General features: G+C 38.4%; 1 protein-coding gene across 2 annotated transcripts in view; it reads right to left on the reverse strand.

The window, feature by feature from the left end:
• Nucleotides 1-500: 500 nt before the first annotated feature.
• The window catches only part of CCDC43 (coiled-coil domain containing 43), a 156,985-nt gene continuing 137,512 nt past the window's right edge, over nt 501-19,973 (reverse strand). For both annotated transcript variants that reach the window (XM_044055094.1, XM_044055093.1), the window contains 2 exons: nt 8,381-8,465; nt 501-724 (listed from right to left, as the gene is read on the reverse strand). In XM_044055094.1, the coding sequence (XP_043911029.1) occupies nt 516-724; nt 8,381-8,465 (294 nt within the window). In that variant the 3' untranslated portion in view covers nt 501-515. The remainder of the gene's footprint in view (nt 725-8,380; nt 8,466-19,973) is intronic.

Consider the following 19,973-nt stretch of genomic DNA (forward strand, 5'->3'; position numbering starts at 1 on the left):
CTCACTATTGGGAAAACTGAAATTCAGACTAAAGAAATTAACTGTCAACAGCACTTTACTTATTTTGGTTCAAGTCAAGAGGTCAAAGCATTCAAATCGTTCAAGGACATAAGATACGCAGGCTAGCAACTACTGAATTTCACAATTAGCACCTGTCCAAGACAGAGTATAGTGTAGATGACAACTTGTTACATACAATAAGTGTGATATTTTCCTTGTAATGGAGTTTTTCTAACTAGAAAGCCACTGAAAATAGGGTATCCCAAAATGGTCAGTCCTTGCTAACAGATGTAACAAGCAAACAATGATGATAAACATAATGTTAGGGCAGCTGTGACAGCTAAGGCGCCTGCATATAGTCACAATCATATATACGTTACTCTACCAGGAATCATCATTACTGCACTTCACTGGTCACTTGCAAATAATTAAAACGGGTCAAAAGAAATAAAAATAAAAACCCTTATGGATCAGTTAGTGCTATCTTTTCTACATGGTACTCACCAGTTCAAACCTCACAGTGCAACTAAATTTTGCTGGTTCAACATCTTGTCAGCAGTATGTCTTTTTTTTTTTTTAAAAGGATATTCCTCTTCATCTGTCACATTAGCATACTGTGCAAGAAGGGCTGCTTTTCTCTGTTTATCATCCTCTGAAGTTTCCTTCTGTTTGACTACTATCTGAGCCTGCTTTTCAATCATATTTGCAATTTTCTCCACTTCATCTATATATAAAAAAAAAAAAAAAAAAATTAAAAAAAACAGTTGCAGTTTTAAAAATCTTGAACAGACACCCATTAATGAAGCAAAAACTGCCTATTTCATAAAGAACTACAAATCATCTCACAGCCATATTCTGTAAGCAAAAAAAACAATGTTTGATGCAAAGAGAAAGCCCTGGAACAAAAAAAGTTTGACATCATCTACAGTTGTTAGTACTGCATCTTTTTCAGATCAGCACCACAACCTAAAGGTTGTCTGCAATAAAAACTTGTAAACCAACTATGCAGAGGGATCGAAAACAAAACTGCTCATTTTAGAAGAGAATCATGGGCAACGGGCTTCTTGATGAGGAACTACCTGTACCGTTAAAAAAATAATAATAATAATAATGCTGCTGCTTAGATCTTTGTTCTAATCAACCTATTCAGTTTAATAAAATTAAATCAGACAATCGCTTTCATACAAAATCATAACTCTAAAATCATGAAAAAAGAGTGGGAAAAAATTAATCATTAATGCAAGAGTTTCTGCCCATCAGCCCTGTAGCAATACATTCATAAAAAGCAGATTTAAGAATAAGTCAAGACACAGGGCCACGTCAAGCAAGAGATAGGGGCACAGACCTTCTCTCTTCTGGGGAGATGTATTTTATTTTATTTATTTTACGTTTCTTTACCGGGCTAGTCCAACTGGATACATTCCCATTTTCAGCAGAGGCCCGGGGAGAAAAGCTCCACATAGAAACAAACACAGAGAAATTATTTAAAAAAAAGCAAAGAAAGGAGGTAGAAAAATAACAGGCAAATACACGATTCTAATCTAGATTAAACTAATCATGAATATATAGTAGGAAGGACATCACCCAATTTCTATTTCAGAATACAAGATAGGAGAGTTCTATTTTAGTAAAACATTTGTGAAGATATAAATACATTCAGCAATTACTTAAACATCCAAAGTTTTACAATAATTCATAACACAGGCTACTTGCAAACGTGCTTTTGAAGCTTCCCAAGGGGAATCAGTAGAGAGAAGTAAAAGAAGGTAGTATAAAAGAATAATTGGTGGAATCACAAGATTAGTCAGGATTGATGAATGGGCATAACCAATGTGTTTTAAGATGTTTTTTGTTTAAAAAGGAAGGGGGAGGGAATAGAAGTTAGAGCAGTAGGTAGAAGATTCCAATATTTACCTATGGTATTGGAGAATAGGGAGTCACCAGCGATGTTGTTAGACTTGGTTAACCTCGCAAGAAGTTTGCTTGAAGAGCGTAATGAATTTAGATTAGTATAGGGGGAGATGAGGTTAGAAAGTATAGGGGTATTTTTAGGTTGGTAAAATATCCTATGTACAAAGGTAAGTTGGGAAAGTGCCAGCATGTTTTTTAGTTCAAGCCAGTTTAGTTGCTGTAGATTCTGACAGTGGTGAGTTCTAAATGGGTTCCCAGTAGCAAATCTAGCTATTGTATGTGTTTGCTAGTTTAGTGAGATTATTTTTCTTTAGGTTAGTGTATATGGGTGAAGCGTAAAGAAGAGTAGAAATAAGATGAGAGTGAGCAAGTGTAGTTTTGGATATTGGAGTTAAAAAGGTTTTAAATTCTATAGAAGGAGCCCAGTTTTCTATTTACGGTTTTAATTGCGTTATTAATGTGATTATCAAAAGTGAGGTTATTGTCGATTATACCCAACAGCTTGGTGGTAGAGTCAGGGGATATATGTGTGCCATTACTGGATTTGATAGAGAATTCTATGGGGGGGGGGGGGACTTACTATTAGGCCTAAAGAGCAGAAGTTTGTTTTTTTTTTTGGCATTCAAAAGGAGGCAACGTTTCAAGAATCATGCCTCAACTGTGCTAAATACATTCTGTGTTAGTGTTTGCAGTTCAGATGTGGTTTTAGCAGAACATATGAGCATGGAATCATCTGCATATTGAATACATGTAGCTTGAGGTATTGATGCATGCAAGTCATTTATGACTAGAGAGAAGAGAAGAGGTCCTAGAATGGAGCCCTGGGGGACCCCAAGTGAGACTGGAAGAACGGATGAAAGTTTGTTTTCCCAGAGAACTGCCTGTTGCCTGGTACTAAGGTAGGAAGTGAACCAATGAACAGCCTTGGGGTCTAGAGAAAGATATTCTAGGGTTTTTATGAGCAGGGGGTGGTTTACCATATCAAAGGCTTTTGACAGGTCTATAAAGAGTGCTGATGAGAGGATGTTGTTATTGCGGTTTCTACTGATGAAATCAGTAAAAGACAGGGAGAGCTGTGGTGGTGCTATGAAATGGCCTAAAGCCATGCTGGCAGTTAGCTAGTAAGTTATATTGAGTTAAGTGGTCCATTAGCTGATGGTGAATACATTTCTCCATAAATTTTGCTAAGGGTTATAAGAGTGCTATAGGCCTGCAGTTAAAATACTCATTGGAGTTACCTCCTTTATGTAAAGGGATAATGTGGGAGATTTTCCAGATAGCAGGGATGGTTCCTTCAATGATGGTTCTATTTATAAGGATGGATATGGGATAGACAACTGCTTCAGCTGCTTTTTGAAGGTATTCAGATGGTAACTGACCAGCAGAGGGAGTACAAGGTTGGAGTTTTTGGATAAGTTTTAGGATATAGGTGGTAGAGATGGGTTGTAGTTGGACTATATGGTCGTGGGGAGACTAGACTCATCTATGGAAAGGTGACTGGCTAGTGAATTAATGGTGTCAGTAAAAAAGGTATTAAAGGCATTAGCAGTTTGATGGGAGGTATTCTTTTCAGCCCCTAAGGGGGAAGGTGTACTAAACTGGCCTGGGTGTAGGAGTCTAAGGCTGACCAGAACCTTTGGGGGTTGTTATGGTGAGTTTGCTGTAATTTACAATAATAGTTCTTTTTGTCTGTAAAAATGGCATTTTTAGTACTATTTCTCAACTGTCTAAAGGCTTGTTGATCTGAGGCAGTTTTGGTAGATCTCCACTTAGCCCAAGATTTATTCCTAAGTAATATTTTTTGTCTAGTCTCTTTGGACAGCCAGGGGGCTGGTTTGGATTTAACTCTAATAGATAGTTTTGGAGCATGTTGATCAAGGATTGTTAAGAATTTGGTATTGAAATATTTGACAGCTTCTTCAAGGGTGACAGTTTTTAGAGAGTTCCAGTTACAGGCCTTTAGTTCATTTTGGAATGATAATGGGTTAAAGTGTTTGTTGCTACATGAGATCCTATATGTAGGGGTGTTTAATGTCACTCTTTTGTCTTATTATGTAAGTTAAGGTATGATCGCTTACATCATCAGGCAAAGTTCCTACTAAATAAGTTTGTTGCTGTCTGTTAAGAATCCAATCTAAAATACTTTCTTTGTTGTTAGGTTTATCGATTCTAGTTGTAGTGTTGATTGTCTGAGAAAAGCCATGAAGATTAATATGTGAGGGAGGATTATCTGTATTGACAGAAGACCAGTCATAATTAAAGTCTCCTAATATGATAGTTTCTTGTGGGTAGGTAGAAGATACCCAACTTAGGATATTCTCTATTATGGTATTATTATTACCAGGAGGTAGACAGATACAGATGATATAGATTGATTTATTGGGGTTTAGATGTAGTTTAGAAATAAGGAGTTCAGCCTTACTATCCTTTAGTGGGTTATAAGGTACAGAGGAAATCTGTAGTCCAGTCTTAAACAGAAGTGCTACTCCCCCACCCTTACGTTTTATGCGGTCCATTCTCAATATGTTGTAGCCTGGGGAAGTATTGCATTGTCTTTAGTACCAGGCTTCAACAAAGTTTCAGTAAGACAGATGTCAAAGGAGTGAATATCAAGGAGGGCATGGAGAGGGGCACTCGTTGTTAATACTGCGGATACTGAGATGTCCTAAAAGTAAGGCGTTTGAGACAGTGGTTAGTGTTGGGAGGGTAGAGTTTGTGATATTATAAGTTGTGTCAGTGGAGACATTAGTTGGTCCTGGGTTAGGGTGGATGTCACCATCGCTTAGGGTTGGAGTTTTAAGCTCTAAAGGTGGTTTGCAGGAGAAGCTGGTTAGATATTTCAGTCTCCTTATATTTGGATGTATATCTTTCCTATTCAGAGTAACATTTGATGGGAAGCTAAGCACACTTCTCAAATGCAGCAATAAAATTAAATGCCTACATACTGTCCTTCAGACTTTCAAATGGAAATGTTCCCTCCTCGGTTTCCTACAGAACACTGTCGAGTCTCTAGCTATGTACTCCTCATTGCCTTCTAAAGTCAGGCTGAACTTGCTGATGTCCCAGATGGGCAAGCATAAACCACTTCTGAAAGGGGAATGGTGCTGAATCCTGAAAGGCAGACAGGATGCCTGGGTCTTTTGTGTCTGAAGTCCCAGTAGTCAAGACTGCTGCAACAGTGATTTAAACAGAGAGCAAGCATACTGTTTTATACTTCTCAGAAAACCCAAAGGCTAAGTAATTTAAACAAAAGCTGAAAACTGTGCACCAAGAACTTTTATGCAATCCCGGATGACTGACATACTCCACTTAAGTCTTAAAATATCATCACCTCTTCATTTATTTCTATTAAACAATGAAAAAAGTAATGATGACAAAGACAACTATACAGAGTGCCTGCTGGAAACGGTTGGGAAATTAAGGCTACAGCTTCAGGATATGACTTCCAATAGCCAGATAAAGTCTTACCATCCTAGACAGAAGAAAATCTTTGAAGCAAACATTCATAGGAAATTAATAGGCTAAAGGCTCAACAGCCCTTAAAAGCCTAGCCAGTTTTATCTAGATTTTACCCAATCTTCTATCCCTACAGGAAAGCTAAAGGTCAGCAAGTGAGGTTTTGACAATTTTGTTTTTTTAACAGACTGCCTCTGTCCACAAGGGACATGTCACCACACCAGGAGTGATTCTGCAATTTCCCATCCACTAGTCCAGACTGTGCCTGAAGATGTTCAGGTAAGGGGTCTGTTAATTTTGCAAATATGCAACATTTCCATCAGGGCTGGGTCAGAAACTGCCTTGTAGGTCAGGCACAGATCACCCCTTAAATCATTATTTTTACTACTACAATTAATACTGATATTCTTATCCAGGTAGGCCCACTGGACACTGTCTCTTTTCAGTGGTGACCTGGAAGCTTGTCTGGTTGAATGACTTGCTCAAGGTCACACAGCAGGCAAACAGAGGCTGACTGTTTCAAATCATGTACCAAAGGAACTGTAGCTTGCAACCGTAACCTCTGCACCAACTGCCAAACTCAAAATAAATATCTGGAGACCAGAATTCCCATCAGCCATGGAAGGAATTTAACCCTTGAGTTTGGCACCTTAAACCACTCGGCCATCCTGACAGTCATACAACACATGATTTCTGCAGCTTGACACCAGGACCTTCTGCGTGTAAAACAATTGTGATAACCACTAGACTAATTCTCTCAGTCCAGCTAACTGGGATACTCAAAACTCTGCATCTCCAAAAATATTCAAACTTGTACAAAGTCAGCACATCTCATCAATAGCTTTAATAACAGAAAGAAAGGTGTTGCTTAAGCAGTCACGATCCATCCATCCACAACCCCTTTTTCCCATATGGGGGTATCACTTCAACAGTGACAATCTAGAGCCAAGGTTCACACCGCCGGATGTCCGTACCACACACACACATACATTTTACATTTTATATATATATATATATATATATATATATATATACATACATACATACATACATACACACACATACATATTTTGCATACAGTATACTTACAGGCAGAAATATACTCAAGGACTCAAACGTAGACTTGCATTATGTTGACAGAAAACAGTCAAAACTACACGTCGAAATGCTACAACATATCCAAGCATCATTCTTGACGCATGTAAATAAAAAAACAAACAAAAAAAACACTGCAAGGGAGGCAAGTCTCCCATACCCCCTGCTAATTATATATACCAACTCTGAGCTCTCAGAATTCTCAGGGAAAAAGCATGTTCACCACCCCATCCAGTCTCACACACCTGTCAACCAAAACAGATGTCAACAAAACCATCGTTCAACAAAAGTAACGGATACCGTATGTACCAGTGTGTGTGTGTGTGTGTGTGTGTGTGTGTGTGTGTGTGTGTGTGTGTTCCAAGCAAATATGAAACTTTTTTTTTTCAAAACTTAAATTGTTCAGCTAACAAAAAGATTCAAAAGTCACTCATTTCTTAGAGCGCAAACATAATTTATTTCATGTTTTTAAGCTTAATTCTTACCACTGCTTTCCCAAAACAGCTGTTCCTTTCCCACAAGCTCCTGCTGGATTAACCTATACCATTCTCTTCTTTTTGCTGAATTTCATGACTCAATTTCAGTGTTACTTGTCTGCTGTTTAACTACAAAGTTAAATTTCTTATTTTCAATCTTTTACACCTTTTCTATGCTGTCTGATGCTCTCATGCTAATCAAGTCATCAGAAACAGCTACTCCTCTGGTGGGCTGGACATCCTCCATCTGCAGTTCTTCAGTCTTCTTTCACCTCCTATAATATCCCCCTCTACCCTAAATAATTTCTCAATTCGGCAGAGTGGTGCAGCTGTTAGTGTTATCCCCTCACAGCAAGAAGGTCTTCAGTTAGATTCTCGGATGGGGTGCCTTCTGTGCAGTCTGAATGTCCTCCACACATTCGCATGGGTTTCCTCCAGGTGGTCTGGTTTCATCCCACATTCTGAAGACATGCATCAGGAGTGTTTCTCCCTGGGCCTCTGCTGAAAATGAGCTCTGTCCCAGTTGGACTTTCCCAGTAAACAAATGTTTAAATAAATAAAATACTCTATACTTTAGCCCATCTGCTAGACAATTTTGTATTAAGAAATTCTAGTAATTTATCCTCTAGAATTTTTCATGAAATTTACTGAAAAGTAAAACTGACTGCAAATAATTACCAGATGGAAAATTCTGCGAAGATCAAGAGTCAGCAAAAATATACACCAAACACTGGGCTAACTAACACAAATGAGTTTCCATCTTAGAAATCTCAGCAAAGAACATTTCGTTTTCAAAAACAACACGCAACCAGTTGGAAAATAAAGGCTACTTTGTGGAACTCTTCCATCAACCAAGAAACAAAGTAGAACTCCAAACAATTGCTTAAGGACAGCATTGATAGCAATAATGGTTTTCCCAGTTTTCTGAAGCAAGCCACTTAAGGAAGTGTAATGTTCATGCACTTTTTGCTTCAACAGTTATGAGATTTGTTTAGTACTATGTTGCTCACACTTGCGTATAACTATTACCAGACAGCATTTAATTTATTTTGATAAAGTCTAGGACACCTGCGAATACAAGTTATTTGTTTTATCATGTTACCATGGGTTTGTTCTTGTATATAAAATTTCAAACAAAATATAAAAAACACTCCAGTCAGAAACCTCAGAAAGAATCTATTTTAACTAGCCAAGTGCCCTGGTCCACAGGACCCTTTCCAGCCATAACCAGGGCTCCAAAGGCAAAGGTAAATGCAATTTATTTTAAAGTCAAAACCAAAGACTAATAATTCTTAAAACAATGTATATACTGATCAGGTGATATTTTTGGAATTTGATTTTAGAGCAGATAAATGCAGCAATAAAACTATTACCAAAATATGCAACTAACTGTTCAAATAACACAAGTTTACACCAACAGAAGTCTGTACGGGACACATTACCATTCATGCCTTTGGCATCTGTAGTCCTCTCTTTCAACCACTCTGTGAGGATTTCTTTGCAAAATTCTTCTAGTGTGTCTTCTTCCTAGTCAAGTGAAGAGTGAAAGAATGTGATACTACAAATAAACATGAAAAACAGAAAATACCTATTTAAAACAGAAATCAAGCTCTATTATCCCAAAGCAGCTTAAATTCACTTTTTATAATACTAGGATGTGCTACACCTAACTCGAAGACTTGTTGACTAAACAAACCCAAGAACAATACACCTTGATCCATGTAAAGAGCAAACAGTGTTGCACAATCTACATTCAGCATGCTCAAGTGTTTTGCATCATAAAAAAAATGCTCAAGTACACAAATGATACATCAAAGATACATTCAGGTGTGAACACAAGCCAATTACAGGATCATACCTCTCAACCTCTTGGCACAAAAAATCTGGGCAAAGCCTTAAATAATTAGGGGAACAAAGGCCCAAAAATGGGACAGACTTCAAATATAGCTCATACAAACTTAGTAAGTTGCTAGAACAGGTTCTGTGTTCATATGCATTTTCTGAAACTCAAATGTGTCATTATTTGACTTCAAATCTTGGTGATTTGTCAGAAAACATACATTTTCTGAGGAACAAGCCAAAAATATGAGGCAAAAATCTGGACATTTATGCAGGACATGATGGGCAGTTCTTAGGCATTCTACCTTTAAACTTTGGACCTGGTCATCACCAACATGGGGACTCTGTTCCACACCAGAGGTAAACCCCTCATTGGTAAGATCAGACCATAAACAAATTTCCCTGGACATCCATATCCCGTCCCCACCCCCAGCCAAGGAAATCACTGTAAAGAATTTCTCCAAAGCCAACTTTGCACGTCTCAAGACGGAGGTGGAATCCTCCCAAAGCCCCTGGGCCAGAGGATAATACAGCCCAATCCACAGAATCCTTTACAAATGCATTCTATGAGCACCTGCAGGAATGCATGAATCGTGCTATCCCAAATAAAATCAAGACTCACTCCTCCAAAAACAGGAGACCGGTCTGGTGGACCCTGGCCATAAATAAGCTATACAACAGAAGGAGGAAGCTACTACATGAGAGCAAAATCCCAAAAGGGGAATGCATCTCTGATCAGTATTAGCAAGAAACTTCGATCCCTCATAAAATCATCAAAGGCCAGTTTCGAAAGAAAAATTGCCCTAGACACTAAAGATAATCACAAGGCCTTCTTTAGTTGCGTCAGAAACATGGGCAGAAACTCCCAGATATGCTCTGAATTGTTGCATAATGGTACAAAATATACCGAACCTACAGACATAGCCAACCCAACATCCTGGCAGACAGATTCAGCGCAAACTTCTCCCCCCCCCCAAAAGGAGCAAACGCCTATCCCAACTGAATGCAACCTCCCTGACATCACAGATGCACAGGTGAAAGCTGCCCTCTTCAAAGCAAAAAACACAGCATCTATGGGACCGGACGGTGTCCCAGGCTGTGTCTTACACGAGCTCCAAGAAGAACTGAACCCTCACATTAAGTCACTGTTCAAACTAAGCCTTACTACATAGTATGTACCCAAAGAATGGCGTACAGCTACAGTGGTCCCACTCCACAAAGGTGGTGCCACAATGGACCCCGGAAACTATCGCCCCATAAGCCTGACTACTCTGGTCTGTAAAGCTATGGAGCGTATTATCATGGAACTCAAACACAGACATTGGGAGCCTCCAGACACTGGACCCTACCCAATTCGGCTTTATTAAGGGCAGATCTTGCCTCTTAAACCTAGTTGATTTCTTTGAAACAGTTACCAAAGCCATAGTCGAGGGCAAGGTAGTCCACACAGCCTACCTGGACCTCGCAAAAGCCTTCAACACAATACCCCACTCAGGCATCATAAATAAGCTTACCAGCTTAAATATCAACCCCTATATCACAAGATGGGTTGCAAACTGGCTCAGAGATAGAACCCACATGGTCAGAACCGCAGGTACCATGTCCGAATCCAAACCAGTTACAAGTGGCATCCCACAGGGCTCAGTTCTGGGACCTCTCTTGTTTGGTATATACTTCTCTGAGATTCAGGCTAACACGGGGGGATTATGGCGGACAAAGTTCGCAGATGACTGCAAACTGGGGGCCATAAATCGAATCTCCAGCTGACACAAGCATCCTCCAAAAGGGTCTCACAGAGACGGATGCTTGGTGCCAGAGCCACGGCCTCAAGCTAAATGCTAAAAAGTGCATAGTCATCCCCTTTGGGAAAAACAAGGTGCCCACAAATTACCACATAGGTGGTAATCCATTAAGTACGGAAGAAGTAATTAGAGATTTGGGGACCAATGTAGATGGTAATCTCTCCTTTGATAATCATGTTGCCAAAGTGGTTAGAAAGATCTTCTATATAGCCCACCTTATCACAAAAGGGTTTGCATCTAGATCAAGAGAGGTCATTGTGCCCCTCTACTCATCACTCATCAGGCCCATAAATGCCCCTTTTGGGATGTACCTTACCAGACACCTGCAGCAACTGGAGAGACCCCAAAAGTACCTCACCAAGAGGATCATGGGCTACAAACAGATGTCCTATGCAGCTCGACTAAAGAAACTCCAGCTCTACTCAATTGCTTACCGCCTACTCAGAGGCGATCTATGCCTGACGTACAAAGCCATGTCAAACCCAGAATTAATGGACATGCTCCACCTCAAAAAATCCAAGTCCCTTAGAGCTACACGCTCCAGGGACCTAAACCTCAGCACAAAAATAAATAGGACATGCTGGGGGGGGCAGATTAATTTCCCAGAGGCTCCCCTCACTCTGTAATAGAATCCCAATTCATGTTAGACATAGCCCCTCGCTGACCCTCTTCAAGCGAAATTTGGACGCGTGGATGGGAAATCGCAAGTTCACCCCTGGGATCTCTCCTGTGTCCCCTGCTAGACAGAGGCACAGTAAACTAATCTTAAAAGGGTACCTTCTATGACCTACTTTACAGAGGCACAGTAGGCTAATCTAATAGGGAGGCGGAAGCCAAATACACTCTGGCTAGGCTTATAAATGTCCTAGGGCAGATAGCCTAGTATCTACCTATGAACCTATGAACTATCATAAGAACAATTGCTATAATAAAGCAGGGCATGTAGCCAAGATCAAGGTCTTTTATATACTAGTTAAAAGCTAAATGACTTCAACAGTAGAATAATGTATAACAATACTATGCTTGCAATATGCACTCTATTCATTATCTGTCCTATCTGGCAGTTGGCACATAGGTTTAATGCTGTGAGCTATATAGTTCCTATGGTACACAGTTTGATTCCCTTGGTTCTCACTTACCTACTGTGCGACTTTGAGCAAGTCAATTATCCAGACAGTGCCTGGTACAACTGGAAATTTGGCTAGATTCTTTAATGGTCCCTACGACTGCAAGACTAACAATTACTAGGAACCTATGCTGATGGTGCCAAACTTCACAATATAACTTCATACCACAGCACTCACTGTGCCTTACTGTACCATACCCGATGCATAGACATACATAACCATGACAGAGAGAAAGAAAAACTACTCCAAATGAACTTACGAGTGATAACTTTTTCTATGCAGACACCAAGATGCACAACTCCTTTTGATATGGGAGGCATGCGACATATGCTCATAGGCAGTTGTGGTCAGCAAACCGCTTTCTACACTAAGAGTGTATATATATATATATATATATATATATATATATATATATATATCTATGGAAAAATAATGCAGAGTCCAGAAAATTTACCCACAACATGTATTATACTGAAAAGTATTGCAATTCACATAGTAGTTGGTTACTTATTGGAAACCATTCTAATACACAGGTAGTAGATTCCATAAAAGTCTTCAACTTCAGCACATGCATGGCAAGAGCACCACAGTCCTATACATGTTAAATACAGACCTAAAAAGTGATACAGCACAACTGAAAGGGGGGGGGTGCTGCATTCCTGAGCGTGTCATGCTTTGGACGAGACATTAAACTGAGGTTCCCATCTGTGCGAGTCAGTGGTAGTTCTAGTACATGTAAAAGATCCCAAGGCACACACATGAATGGACTCCTACTCGTTTCTGCAACACAAAAGCATTACTTACATATTTGCAAAGATTTACACACACACACTTCTTAATATTTGTCATGTTTTTATAACATCTTCATTCTTCCATAACTGACCTTCAGTACTTCTACAACCATAATCAGATTTTTTTTTTTTGCAATATACCTGCCAAAATCCATTTCCCATTAAGCAAATTTTCAGTCTTTCATTTCAAACCATATTACATAAAATAAGTTTTTATCTACCCTTCTCGCATTCTTGCATCCAAAAATAAACAATATAGATATAAAAATAAATTTAACATTCTTAAAACAAATATTCTTCACAACTTTTTCTGGGGTTTCACCACTCTTCCATTTAAAAAAATGGAATGTTGTCTTTTTCCCCACAAAATAAAAACATTCTTTCAAAGTTTTTATATGGCTTATTTCCCTTTACTGGTAGTTTATTTATTACCAGAATCCATAGGAAATCCAGACACTTTACTATCTTGGTAGAGCATTTTTTTCCTTACTTTAATGGCTTTAAACCACTTCTGGTAAATCTTTCCATGGATTTATACAATATTGTTTCATCACATTATTATACCAGATAATTCTCTCTCTATATTAATTTTTATTTTCCATGTTGGTACTTTTTTCTTGATAAATCCCAATGTCTTGATTCACGTATTTATTTTCGCATCTCTCAGAATTTGCTGTACTTCTGTTTAACTGGATTTATACACCTCAATCCTCATACATATTCGCTCATTAACAACACACTAATCTCACTTTAATATTGAGCCCCACATGAAAAACACCACAAACTGCATAATATTCTTTTCATATTTTACTGGGAGCATTTAAACATTTGACCTATATGCTAACTTCCCTGTTAATACAGATTTCGCCAGATAAACCCTTTTTCCTGAAAGCTAATCTATACGTCCTCCACAGAAGACATTTATTTTATCAACTCTTCCCATTGCAGCATATCATTTTCCCCAATTTTATTCCTAGCAATGACACTTCATTCATTGAAGTACACAGCCCCATAATTTTCAGCACCAAACCTTACTTTTATCTTATTCAGGGTCATTCCCATTTCCTTTAAACATCTATTCAGACAAACCAACTCTTCCCTCAAGATTTTGTTTTTAACAACTAAAACTATATATTGTATGCATATGTCAAAATTACCAGTATCACCATCTCCTTTTCTTTCGCATCACATACCTTGAATCTTTCTTTTCATAAGCTACTTAACTCTCTCATTCTCTAAAAGATTTAATTTTTCAGACTCTTCCTTAACTTGTTCTGGAAATTTCTTTACTTTCCATTCTCTATCATTTTCCATCCTTATACTTATTTTCCACATGCTGCATTACAACACGCTTATTATACTAATATCTTCATTTACTTTTCAACTAAATATGCATATACATTTTCCTCTGTAAAATCCTCTGCCTGCACAGTAATGCCTTTTTCCTTCATTTTCTTTTATACAGTTCTCCACATCATAATCTCTTGTAGCATTCTCTAAATTCTCCAACACATTTCTAGAAACATTTTCCCATACTTCCCTTTCCTCTTTCTTTCTTACATCATCCTGCCACTAAAAAAAAAAAACACTTTATAGACTTCTTTTTAAATTTAAACCACCACTCGGACCAGTTTTTATAGAAGTCCTTCATGGTAGTATAATCCTTCCATAACTGCAATACTTTCCAGTCAGATTTCAGCCCATAAGTCATCATTTATTCCTTTTACTCTCTTCCCCATTTAATATACTCCCTTTCTACCATCGACATTGCTAAACTGTTGGAAAAACAAACAGTCATACAACTGTATCACCACCTGCTACCCCAAGCCATAGAATTTTAGAATCTTTGTCAATTGACCTTTGTTCCACACTTAATTTACTCATTGTATCACGTCCTGTATTTTTTTTACATTTTCCCTTAAATCACAATTAGTCCCTTGTAATTATAATTTTCATGTTAACCACCACAGTCTAATATTTGATGAAACATTATTTTTCTCACTAGTTATACATGTATAAAATGCTACAATTCTATGAACATGTTTTCTCAACTTCACATCTACCGCAGTCAGCCTTCCGATTCTTACCAACATTACTGTCGCTTGTCTAGTCAGGATAAGATTGGGTTCACTTCAAACAGCTTTATTATGTACAAACACATCAGGATAGAAACTTACTTTAATTTAGATAAACTTATAAACAAACTAGCTATTGCACTCATACATGTTCACCGTCTGGCTGCACTCTCAAAATGGCACTGAAGCTAGCATGTGCTTTCTATTTATATGCACGTTCAGCACTTTAAATACTTCTTGTGCGCACACTATTCTATATCCTCCCTCTGAGAAATAAGTCATGCAATGTTGACATTGACATGTAATCAGTACAAAATTCTTTATCATGCAATTATACAGAACTATATACATATAAACAATTATGTCCAGTTTGCTTGTGCATGTCACACTAGGTCTGGAAAGAAGGCCAAATCATGAGACATAAAAATTAGAATTAGGTCTAGCAAGTGGAACAGTCTCTGCTGAATTTTCAACTTTAGGGGTATCAGGAATGGAAGTAGAAGTTGAGGCACATTCTGCAACAAGAACATTGTCTGGATTGCCCTGAGATCTAGAGTCTGTATCACAGGAACAATGCTGCGATATCTATTCTGATACAGAAGTAGTAGTCTGCGATTTCTCCTGTACTCCACACCCTCAGAATTTACGAAGTGGGATCTCAGCTTGGTACATACACCTGTTAGTTGACTAATCTGGTCAAAACCTTTCGCCATTTGTACCCTTGCTGTCTCTCCTCCTTTCAATGTTCGAAGAAATCTGCTCGATTTACCATAGCTGAACTTCTGGAAAGAACGCTTTCTGAATAGCTGGGCTCTAATTGTCCTGTTGTTCTTAGCTCTAGGCCTCAACAAACTGGAACTGACAGGCAATGTTGTTCTGGTTTGCCTAGATAGAAGTCTCTGAGCAGGCAAGCCAAGTATATCGTCACAGGGTATGTTCTGAGATTAAGTAAATTCAAAAAAAAGACTTCTGTATTCTCCTGCTTTGACCTCTCAAGCAATTGCTTTGCACTCTGCACTGCATGTTCAGCTAGTCCATTTGACTGTGGATATTCTGGACTACTAACATGTACAAAGTCCCACTCTTTTGCAAATTTCTGAAACAAATGACTAGTAAATGGAGTACCATTGTCAGAAATAACTGTGGATTACCATGGACTGAGAAATGACGTTTCAATTTGGTGAGAACAGCAGTAGAAGTCAGGTTAGGTAGTAAATTAATCACATAAAAGTTCAAATAAGAGTCTACCAACACTAAAATGCTGATTGTTCCACTCAAATATATCAGTGGCTACTGTTGACCAAAGTAGTTCAGGAAACTGACTTAGCTAAGGGGGTTCTTTTTGCAAACGCGGTTTAGTACTACTGCATACTGAACAAGTTAAGTACTTTGATGTCTTTTACTAGAGAAGGCCAAAATACTAGTTCTCTCGCACCTCTTGGTATATTTGGAACCTGGGTGAACACTATGCAAAATTTGGATATACTCATGTTGTAAGGAAGGAGGAACAATTATTTTAGGACCTTTGAAAATAATGCCATCTTCCATCAACATGTCACCTCTAAGGAAAAAAAAAAAAGTTTGCACTTCAGGTGGTACACTAGATTACTTTAATGGCCATCTAACATTAATGTACTGGTTGAGCTTTTGCAAAACTGGATTAAGTCTTTGTATGATCTCTCAGCTCGTCAAGTCTCATGGTAGAAAAATTACCCACTTCCATGATGCCAAAGTCAAAATGCTCTGCATGAAGCTGTTTCATTGTATTTCTGGGTGATCTGGATAAGGTATCAATCAGCCAGATAAAGAAAAGTTTGGCTTTTGTACAGACCATTTTAAAGCTGTACTTCTGCAACTTGAGCATCATTCTTTGTAATCTCGCTGGAGCTGAATGCATAGGCTTCTTCAAAATTGTAACTAGAGGTTGGTGACCAATTTCAATCTGAACAGCTCGACCACAGATATAATCATGAAATTTTGAATATGCAAATACTATTGCCAAAAGTTCTTTCTCAATTGGAGCTTACTGCATTTCAGTCTGGGTAAGAGTTCTTGATGCACAGGCTACTGCTCTGCCTTCCTAAAGAATAACTACGCAAAGACCAAATTTTGAAGCATCACAGGAAAGAGTTACTGGGTTTAGTGACATCACAGTATCTTAATGTAGGTGGGGTGACAATTTTCTGCTTAAGGTCTTCAAATGCTTTCTGCTGCTGTTCCAACCAAGACAGTCACTTTTGTGTTGGTACACAAACAAGTCTTCATGGGTTCCGTTTAAGCAGCTTTATTCTACATAAACACATTACAGTAAAGCTTATTTGACTATGACTAAGTAACATATTAAACTAACTGCTGTGATCATACATGCTTACACATTGGCTGCTTCTTCAAAATGGCACTAGGGATTGCATGCGTCTGAAATTTATATGTGCACGCACAGCTTTGCATGTTTTAAAGACATAGCGGGCACACACTACACTCTGATCTACATCTTCCCTCCGAGAGACAGATCATACAATTTGTCAGGAGACATTTAACATGCAGAAGTCATAAATAATCTAGAGACATGCATTATACAATACCAAGTACACATGTATAAACAATCAAGTCCACGTGGCTGTGTATTTCACACCATGCTTAGAAACTCGTTTATATAGTGTGACATAAAATTGATAATCAGTTTTAGCAACTTGAACAGTCTTTGCAAAAAGGTTGACCTGTGGAACAGAATCAGACTTTTAAACACATACTGGTCTAGAAACAATTTGACTCGGTCTGATTTAAAATCTGCATCACAGATGCAATGCTATTGGAGTGGCGAGGATTCTGGTACAGGAAAGATGATGTCTGTGATTCCTCCTATACTCTACACCCTCAGAGCTTATCCAATAAGATCACGGCTCGGCACAGATGCCCGTTATCTGTACTATTCGATCATGACCTTTTGTTGTCTGAATTCGTACGGTCTCACCTTCCCTCAATGAACAAAGTAATCTGCTCGATCAGTCATAACTACATTTCTAGACATTACGCTTCAACAACTGAGCCTAGACGGTTTTATTGTTCTTAGAGATAGGCTTCAACAATCTTGATGAAATAGGCAACATAGTTCTAGTTTGTCTGGAAAATAGTCTGAGCAGTTGAGCCAAGAATATAGTCACAAAGTATGTTTCTGAGTGTAAGTAAATTCAAGAATACATCATTATTGTCATGCTGTGACTTTTCAAGTAATTGCTTTGCACTCTGTACTGCACATTCAGCTAGACCATTAGATTGAGGATATTCAGGACTACTAGTGACATGTACAAAGACTCATTCTCTCGCAAATTTCTGGAACTGGCTAGTAAATTGAGTACCATTGTCAGAATGAAGTTTGTGAGGACTACCATGAACTGAAAAATGTTTAAGCTTAGTAATAACAGCTGTTGAGGTCAAGTTTGGTAGCAAGTCAATCTCAAACTCGTTCGAGTAACAGTCTACCAAAACCAGATAGTGTTGATTATGCAATTCAAAGATATCAGTTGCAAAAGTAGACCGAGGTAGTTCAGATATTGGACTTGGCTGAAGTGGTTCCTTTTGCAAATGTGCTCTGGTATTACATAATAAACAAGAAAGAAAGAACACCATCAATGTCTTTTGATAATGAAGGCCAAAATACTAATTCTCTTGTCCTTCTCTTAGTGTATAATAAACCTGGGTGGCCACGATGCAAAATCTGAATATATTCATGCTGTAATGAAACAGGAATAACAATTTAAGGACCTTTGAAAATAATATCTTCCATCAAAAATTCATCGCTCTAGGGAAAATATGGTTGCACCTCAGATGATAAACTAGATTGTTTTGATGGCCATCCAACAATGATGTAGTGATTGAGCTTTTGTGAAATTTGATCAGTCAGTGTGATCTCTCAACTCAAGTCTAGTGCTGGAAAAATTACACACTAACATTACATCAAAGTCAAAATGTTCAGCATCAAGCTGTTCTGTTGTACTTTTAGGCAATCTGTATCAGCCAGATAAAGCAATTTACCTTATTGTAGACCACTTTTAAATTGTAGTTTTGTAAATCAGAGCATCACTCTTTGTAATCTCGCCAGAGCAGAATGGATAGGTTTCTTTAGAATAGTAACTAGAGGCTGATGATCAGTTTCAATTTGAACAGCTTGGCCATAAATATAATAGTGACACTTGTAACATGCAAACATTATTGCTAGAAGCTCTCTCAATTTGAGCATAATGCATCTCAGTTTGAGTAAGTGTCCTAGATGCATAAGCTACTGGTCTGCCCTCTTGTAGAATACCTGCACCAAGACCAAATTAGAAGCATCACAGCACAGGACAACTGGTTTATTCACATCATAGTCCCTTAATGTTGGGGATGGAGGATAGTAATTTTCTGCTTAAGGTCATCAAATGCCTTCTGATGATGATGTAACCATGACCATACAACACTCTTTCATGTTAGCTCTCTTAATGGTGCTGTCAACTCACTGAAATCTGATATAAACTTGCCCATATAGTTGGCCATGCCCAGAGAACACAAACTCTGCAAATTATCTGGTGCCGACATCTCTATAATAGCAGTTTGCTTGGGTCAGGTTTTAAGCCTGTACTTGTAAAACAAAAGTCCTACGTAGGTTACTTCTGGAAGTCTGAATTTGCACTTTAGAGAACTGAGCTTCAAATTTACTTTATGTGCTCTATCTAGAACATTCTTGAGGTTTCTGTCATGCTCTGCTTTGCCATTCCCTCCAACTTGGAGATAAGTCTACAATTCTAGCAAAAGGATAACCTGAAAAATTTTGTTCCATTGCACGCTGAAAAGCTTCACTTGCAGAATTTATTCCAAATGGCATCTTTAGAAATCTGCCAAACTGGGTACTAAAAGTAGCTAGAAATGAGGATGTCGATCAAGTATCACTTGCCAAAATGAACTCTCTGCATCCAAAACAGAAAATACAGTAGCATTTGGTATTAGAGGTGCGACTTCAACTGTTTGCATTGCATGACATGGCCTCTAAACTTTGCACAAATCTGTAGGGTCAATGCATATTCTGATTTCATCTGAGCCTTTCCTGTGAGCAGCTACCATGGACGACACTCATTCAGTTGGTTCTGTGACTGGACAAAAATCACACCTTGCTGCACCATCTTATCCAACTGAGCTTTGACTTTATCTTGCATAGCTACTGGAGCTCTTCTTGCTGGTCTGACCACTGGAGCGACCTCGAGGTCTAATTTCATAGAACACACAACTGGAAGCTTGCTCTACTTATCAAAAACATCAGCACACAGAGAAAATGCCTTCTGCAAAACTTGAACTTGGAACTGCACTAATAAGGCAAGCCTCTTTCGCAAAAGCAAGCAGATTCATTCTCAAGCTATCTTTGAGACCTAAT

This window comes from Protopterus annectens, chromosome 13.part0, assembly GCF_019279795.1.
Source record: "Protopterus annectens isolate FY-2018-M chromosome 13.part0, PAN1.0, whole genome shotgun sequence".
Taxonomy (NCBI): domain Eukaryota; kingdom Metazoa; phylum Chordata; order Ceratodontiformes; family Protopteridae; genus Protopterus; species Protopterus annectens.